Raw genomic sequence first — 7,292 nt, forward strand, 5'->3', positions numbered from 1 at the left:
CTGGGTGCCACTCTGACCTCTGATGGGACAGGACCATAGGACGATTTCTGTGGGTGACAGGAGTAGAGGGCTGGGTCCTGCTCGGGTGGATATACCCTGAGTTTGGCAGAAGCCACCAGACACTGGCCTGGCTGTCCTTCCAGGACAAGGCTCCTCTGGGCCTGCAGACCTTGGCCCTGCTGTGGGCCAGACTGGCCCCTGCTTCTGGGGCCACACCATGGGCTCTGTAGGGATGGGGGTTCTGGGTTTCAATGCAGCTTCTCACGAGAACCAGGACTTTACTACTCGCCAGCCTGTGCTGACAGCTGTGCCCAGCCCTGTGGACACACCCTTAGGACAGGCCCTCTCTGCCCCTCCCACAGCCCCTGGGTTACTCATTGAGTATGGAGGGTGGGGCCCAGAATGTTGGGCCAAAGGGCCTCTCCACCAGACACATGCGGGTACCTGGAGCCCTGACCAGCCATCTGTGTCTGTGCTCAGGTAGCGGCAGGACGCAAAATGTGGAGCGGCTGGTGGCTGTGGGCCCTGGTGGCTGTCTGCACTGCAGCAGACACGTTCCTGGAGGAGGCCAAGAGGATCATGCAGGACACTCCCGTAATCGATGGGTGAGCCCCCTCCCACCTCCCTGACCACTGGTTCCTCAGGCAGCCGGGGATATTTGGGACCTTGGACTTTTCTGAGGTCTCTCATGGCCCTAAAGTATCAGCAAACAGGGTCTGTTGCAAAGGGACAGGGAACGGGCCCCCAGCATCAGTCCCTCAACAGGGGTCAACTCTCACCCCATACGCACCTGGGGCTCTACCCTGCTCAGAGGTGGTGGTGGGTGGCTGGAGTCAGTGGTGTGGGTGCTGGGGTCAGTTGGGGGGTATGGAGCTGGGATCAGTGGTGCAGCCAAGTTTATCTCTGAAGGACATAAACGATACCTAGGGCTCTATTTCTTCCTGTAAGCTGAGGTCCCTATGGGGCTGCCCCTCCTTGCCCCGAGACACCCCTCGGTCTTCACATCCTACCCCAGTGGGCTGCCCCTACCCCATCTGGCACCCTAGGGTCTGTATGTATGCCTACCCACCTCCACATTGACGCTTGATACTTTAAATCTTCCAAATCAAGGTCCTGCCTCACACTTCCCCATGCAGCCTGCTTTTGGTTGCCATGGTCAGTCCATCACAACTCCTAACTTCACTCCTGAGCACACTTCCTCTGCCTCCTTCAGCTCTTCAGACTCTTCTCACAGCCCCCTACCCCCTCAGGGCTGTGATGAGGACACTACTCCGTGACCCCTCCTGGCCACCACTGTAAACACCAAGCCCCCACCAGTCACATTGGAAGGGCCTGCCTGGTGTGGGCTCAACCTTATCTTCTGCAGGAGGACAAGGGCCTGCAAGAAAAGGAGGTGGCTGGTGCACCCTTAGGGCCTCAGTACAGGGCCAGCCCTAGAAGAGGCTGTTTCCTTCCTCATCCTGGACCCTCTTCAGTTCCCTTCCTCCTCCAGGCGTCACAGGAGGGGGACAAGGCCTGGACAGCCCATAGGTGCCTCTGGAGTAACTGCAGCAGGAGGACAGGTCTGGGTCACCCAGGACAATGAGGACAGGGGAGAAGCCAGCTGCAGAGTGGGGGTGAGGGGACGCTTTCATGCTAGGTGCCCCTAGGGGCAGATAGGCACAGGGAAGGGGTTTGAGCTCAGGTGCTGGGGGCTGTTCCCCTTAAGAGGGAAGACGGCTGAACAGCCCATCCAGGGGCTCAGAGGCTGAGGTTTGGACCTGTGGCACTGCCCCGAGAACTAGAAAGTAAGACTATCCAACAGAGCTACTGCCTACTTGCAGCTGGTCAGTCAGCGTAAGCTGCTCTGACAGGTGAGCTGAGGGCAGTCCAACGTTCTGTAATGGCAAGTGAGCACCATTCCTGTCCTCACCTCACAGTTTGAGATGGCTGCCCCAGCTCCAGCCATCACATCCTCATGTCAGCCAGAAGAGAGGAGGAAGGGGTAAAGAAAGGGCCAAGGGTGGGCAGCAGCTGTCTTCTGAGGGCAGCTGTAGCACTGTCTTGGGACAGAATGTTATCACTTGGTCACACCTGGCTATGAAAGACTGAGGAGAGTCCTGTTTTTAAGTGGTCCCATGCCCTGTTGAGGACAGTATGCCCACATAGCTGGCTGTTCTAGCACTTTGCAGGCTTCTCTGCACCCTGGCTCTCCCTGAAGATGACCTGAGATTCCCAGTGAGGCTGGCTCACAACCTCACCCCTTTGCTTCGTGGGCTTCTGGGAGGGGTGTTGTCTGGGAGACCTGCCCCTGAGTTGGGCCAGGGGAGAGGAGATGCTTTGCCCTGGGGTCTGCACCCCATTCCTGGAAGGTGCGGACAGGTGTCCCATAGAAGAGCCGGAGTTCTGGGCCAAAGGAGTAAAGTCCCTTGTACAGAACTGGCCTCACCCACAGTATCGAGGCCATGACCTGGCGGCTATAACCTGGCAGGACTGAGCAGAGCAGGTCTTCACTCACCTACTCCAGCCTGAGTGTGCCTGGCGCTTGGGTGGGGCAGGGGAAAGCCCGGCTCTGCTCGCAGCTTCAAGGCTGAAACACAGCAGCTTTCACTGTCCAGCGGGAGAGTGAGGCAGGGTCAGACTCAGGAGCCCTCAGGAAAGTAAGGTCAGGGAGGAGATAAATAGATGAGTGTCTCTAGGAGTGAGGAAAGCGGGGTCAAGGAGGGGTAAGTTGAGGCAGGGGTGTGGGGGTCAGGGAGGGAGAGGGGGTGAGTGTCCCTCAGAGGTGTAGACAGGGTTGGGCTCCAGGAGGGAGAGAGGGTGTCTCTCAGGGGAGTGGACAGGGTTGGAATCCAGCAGGGAGAGGGGATGAATGTCTCCCAGTGGTCTGGGCAGGGTGGGGTCCAGAACGGGAAGGTGGGAGAGCAGGTAGATCTGCTTCTGTTGTCCACACACCAGGAAGGGCTGGGGAGGCATCCCTGCCTCTCCTCTTCCCTGCTAAGGGACGTCAGTATCTTGGAAGCAGAGTGGTGACCCTTGGGGTGGACAATCCCACCTAGGAAAGTGCGCGCTGAGGAGGTTCCTATAGGCTGACCAGAACCCCCACTTCCCTAGCCTGCTCCCCACAAAGTAATTTTACCATTTGTATTCTCACTAAAAAGCTGTCAGATGTCCACTGAGAGGAGTATGGCTGGCCAGCCAGATCTCAGCCCATTGTGTCCATTAGGGAAGACACCTGAGCTTGGCTGCTTGGCTGCCTGGCAGGAGGGTGCTCAGTGCAGAGAGCTGAGGCCAGCCACAGAGACCCAGGTTCTCGGTGCCAGCCACTGTCCTGTCCTGCCTCTCTGGCCCCTCAGGCACAATGACCTGCCATGGCAACTGCTCAAAATGTTCAACAATCAGCTACAGAACAAGAGTGCAGACCTCAACACCCTCAACAACACCCACACCAACATTGAGAAGCTGAGGGCAGGCCGCGTGGGTGCCCAGGTGCGCCTCCCCTCCCCCCTCCTTTCAGGACTCACTACATCCACCCCACCCCAGGGCACCTCCCCATGCCCTCCCTCATGACTCGCTACAACCACTGAGCCCATCCCAGGGTCCCCCACACCTTCTCTCAGGACTCGCTAGAATACAGCACCCCATTTGGTGGCAGGTACATCCTGAACCACAGCCACCACTGGCCCTCAGAGGGTTCCATGCCCTCAGGGCCGAGAGCCAGGGACCTGAGCCCCTGTGAGGCTGTTCCTAGGCCCCGGTCTTCCCTCCAGTTCTGGTCTGCATACACACCCTGTGATACCCAAAACAAAGACGCAGTCAAGAGGACGCTGGAGCAGATGGACGTGGTCCACCGCATGTGCCAGCTGTACCCAGAGACCTTTGTGTGCGTCACCAACAGCTCAGGTGTGTGCCTAAGGGTCTGGGCCCAAGTGGGGCCTCCATCTGTTGAGTGCTGGCTGTAGCTTGAGGCCAACCTGCCCACGTGTCTCTCTCCTAGGCATCAGGCAGGCCTTCCAGGAGGGCAAGGTGGCCAGTCTCATCGGCGTGGAGGGCGGACACTCCATCGACAGCAGCCTGGGTGTCCTGCGGGCGCTTTACCACCTGGGCATGCGCTACCTGACCCTCACCCACAGCTGCAACACACCCTGGTCAGTTACCCACCCACAGGCCTCCAGGCAGCCATGGGGCCCTGCTAACCAGTGCCCACGCCTGCCAGGCCTTGTAGCACACCGAGACCCCACTCTGCTCCCCAGGGCTGACAACTGGCTGGTGGACAGAGGAGATGACGACGCCCACAGTCAGGGTCTGTCACCATTTGGGCAGGTGAGTTGGGAGGGGACCACCTAGAGAAGGCAGAAGGTAGGAGTTAGCTGAACAACCCAGAATGCTCAGAAATTGCTTTCCTATCTGTAAAATGGAGGCAGTCACCACCCTTGAAGGGAAAGGATATGTCCACTTGGGCATCCTTGGTCACTGAAACACCATGAAGCCAGATGGCCTCGCTGGCCCCCAAACTCAGTCACTTAGAGCCCCACATCACCCTACTGGGCCCAGAAGCCCTCGCCCTGCTCTCTGGACCCATCCTCCTGCAGCTGGTGTTAAAGGAGCTGAACCGGCTGGGCGTCATGGTCGACCTGGCTCACGTGTCTGTGGCCACCATGAAGGCTGCACTGAACCAGTCCTTGGCCCCCGTCATCTTCAGCCACTCCTCGGCTTTTGCCCTCTGTCACCATAAAAGAAACGTTCCAGATGATGTGCTGCGGCTAGTGGTGAGGGGAGGACAGGGCATGGGAGCGGGGACAGGACCAGGGTAGGCAGCAGGAGTGGGGGATGGGTGGGTTGGGGGGACAGGGGTAGGGACAGGGCTGAAGTCTGGGACAGGCCTGGCCGAGTGGTGGGACAGAGACATGGACAGAGGTGGGGTGGAGACTCAGTGGAGTGGGGACATGGCTGGATGGGATGGAGATAGGGCTGGGACAAGAGGGACAGGAACTGGGTAGGGGATAGGAGTAGGGAACAGAGGTAGGGTAGGGAAACAGGAGCGGAGACATGGCTGGACTGGGGTCAGGCCTGGCATAGGGGATGGGGTGGAGACAAGGACAGGAGGTTGGGGAAACACTGGTGGGAGACAGGGCTGGGGACAAGGGAGGCAGATAAATGGTGTGAAGGACAAAGTCAGGAGACACGGGTGGGGAACAGAGGATGGTAGGACACAAGAGGTGAGGTAGAAGGGACAAGGACAGGTCGGGGAGGCAAGAGCAGGGTAGGTGCCGTCAGAAATGGACACAGGGGTGGGGAACAGAGAATGGGATGAAGGGGCCCTGCCCACCCTGAACATGAGTCCCCGTCCCACACAGAACCAAACAGGCAGCCTGGTGATGGTCAATTTCTACAATGAGTATGTGTCCTGTAATAGCAATGCCACCCTCTCCCAAGTAGCAGGTAAGTGGTGGCCTGTGGTCTGTGCTGAGCAGGGTTGGGGGCCAAATGGGGGACCCGGACTACACTTGCCTACTCCCTTACAGACCACCTGGACTACATCAAGAAAATAGCAGGTGCTGGGGCAGTAGGCTTCGGCGGGGACTACGACGGGGTTTCCAGGTGAGAGATGAGGCCATCGTGTCCTGGTCCAGAGGGGCTGGTGGGTCCCAAGGGGCTCACCACCATGGCCTGTCCCCTGCCTGCAGTCTGCCCAAGGGCCTGGAGGACGTCTCCAAGTACCCAGACCTGATCGCTGAGCTGTTGAAGCGGCAGTGGACAGAAGAGGAGGTCAGGGGGGCCTTAGCCAACAACCTCCTGCGTGTCTTCGAGGAAGTGGAGAAGGTGAGGCTGGGCAGCTGCCAGGCACTTTTCTCCCTTTCACCTGCAGGCAGGTGAGCACCTCCTGTCTGTCCCCAGGTGAGCCGTCACACACAAATACCTGAAGAGAAGCCCATCAGCCTGGACGAGCTGGAAGGCTCTTGCAGGACCACATACGGCTACTCGTCCGGCCCCAGCCTGCAGCACCAGGCCTGGGCCCTGCTGGCCACACCCTGCCTACTCCTGCTCAGCCAGCGTCTTCTCTGAGGCTTGGAAACCCGACACTGGTGGGGTCCTGAAGCCCACACTGCAGCTTAAGCCAGGGCCCAAGACCCTGGGGCCAGGCTGGCTCCAATGAAACCCAGGCTCTCTGGGGCAGGGATGCTGGACACATGGAACCACAATAAAGTCACTGCCCCTTCAAATCCTGTACTAGCTCCGAGTGGATGGGTGATTCATGTGGAAACGGGTCTTGACTGGATGTGGCCGTGGGAGTAGTCCCAGTCCTGGAAGGTTGAGGCAGGAAAGGCCTAGAAGCCGGAGACTTCGCACTGATTCTGCTCATGTGTCCCAGGCTAAGTACCACGAGGCCATCTGTGCCTGCGGTGTGGCCACACTAGACACATGAGCATACACATCCCCACAACACACCTAGACACACCCTCATGAGTCCCCTGACACATGCTATCACACTCTCCATATAAACCACCACTCACATCCACATAAATACAAGCAGACCACATACACACACGTGCGCACATCCACATAAACGTGCTCACATTGTTGTGTACCGTCTACTTGGAACCAACCCATAGCTCACTCTCCAGAGGGTTTTCAGAGGCAGTTAATCACGCAAGATTAAAAAAAAGCCCGCTTTTCCCATGAAGCAGCTGGTAGCCTCGAACCACATGCCTTCAGGACTGTAGTGCAGCTTCTCGCCACACCTCTAAATATATGCACACACGTGTAAATGTGTGCACAGCCCCCTCTTACATAAACACTCCTCTGTGGTGTAGTCTGTAGGGAGTCACACCGCTGGCCCAAAGGCAAGGGGCTCAAATACATTATCTCCTCCCCTGTGATACAGAGCCTCCAAAAACCCACCAGAGGGTCAGTTCTGACAAAGAGTTTGCAGTTCACACATAGCTAGGCACACATCTAGATACACGTGCACACACAGCCCTAGCCACACCCCCATACACGTCTGCATTCCCATTTACACACACCCCCACAATCACACAGCACAGAGGTACTCCTACATACCCCTAAGAACACCTGTGTACTCTCATGCACTCATTTACTAACCACACACACACCTGTCCATCTCAGCTCAGTGGACCCCACAGATCATCCCCCACCTCCATCAACCTGTCCAGTAGACTCTACCCAATTAACTGTCCAAGGCAGGGACCCAGCCCAGTACTTCCACTACTCCACAGACACTTTTTAGACCACCCTCCAGAGTGCAGGAAGGGGACTGGGCCTCCACTGAGTCCCCCCAGAGCACAGGAAGG

The 7,292-nt window shown here is 58.0% G+C and overlaps 1 protein-coding gene across 1 annotated transcript; it reads left to right on the forward strand.

Moving 5' to 3' along the window:
• The first annotated feature begins 498 nt into the window (after window positions 1–498).
• On the forward strand, window positions 499–6,045 carry DPEP1 (dipeptidase 1 (renal)). The gene is made up of 10 exons (XM_006902861.1): window positions 499–605; window positions 3,336–3,468; window positions 3,750–3,882; window positions 3,977–4,127; window positions 4,233–4,302; window positions 4,572–4,748; window positions 5,337–5,421; window positions 5,505–5,580; window positions 5,667–5,802; window positions 5,878–6,045. Exons 1-10 carry the CDS (start codon window positions 499–501, stop codon window positions 6,043–6,045), a joined length of 1,236 nt encoding a protein of 411 aa, XP_006902923.1.
• The last annotated feature ends 1,247 nt before the right edge of the window (window positions 6,046–7,292 follow it).

The sequence above is a fragment of the Elephantulus edwardii genome, unplaced genomic scaffold (assembly GCF_000299155.1).
Source record: "Elephantulus edwardii isolate Elephantulus edwardi_28Jun2011 unplaced genomic scaffold, EleEdw1.0 scaffold00463, whole genome shotgun sequence".
In the NCBI taxonomy this organism is placed as follows: Eukaryota; Metazoa; Chordata; class Mammalia; order Macroscelidea; family Macroscelididae; genus Elephantulus; species Elephantulus edwardii.

What these genes read in the sequence shown, in the direction of transcription:
- DPEP1 (XM_006902861.1), top strand. Translation starts at nt 499, where the DNA reads ATGTGGAGCGGCTGGTGGCTGTGGGCCCTGGTGGCTGTCTGCACTGCA. An exon ending in GTGCGTCACCAACAGCTCAG is followed by an intron (nt 3,883 to 3,976) that starts GTGTGTGCCTAA and finishes TCTCTCTCCTAG; the next exon opens with GCATCAGGCAGGCCTTCCAG. An exon ending in CACCCTCTCCCAAGTAGCAG is followed by an intron (nt 5,422 to 5,504) that starts GTAAGTGGTGGC and finishes ACTCCCTTACAG; the next exon opens with ACCACCTGGACTACATCAAG.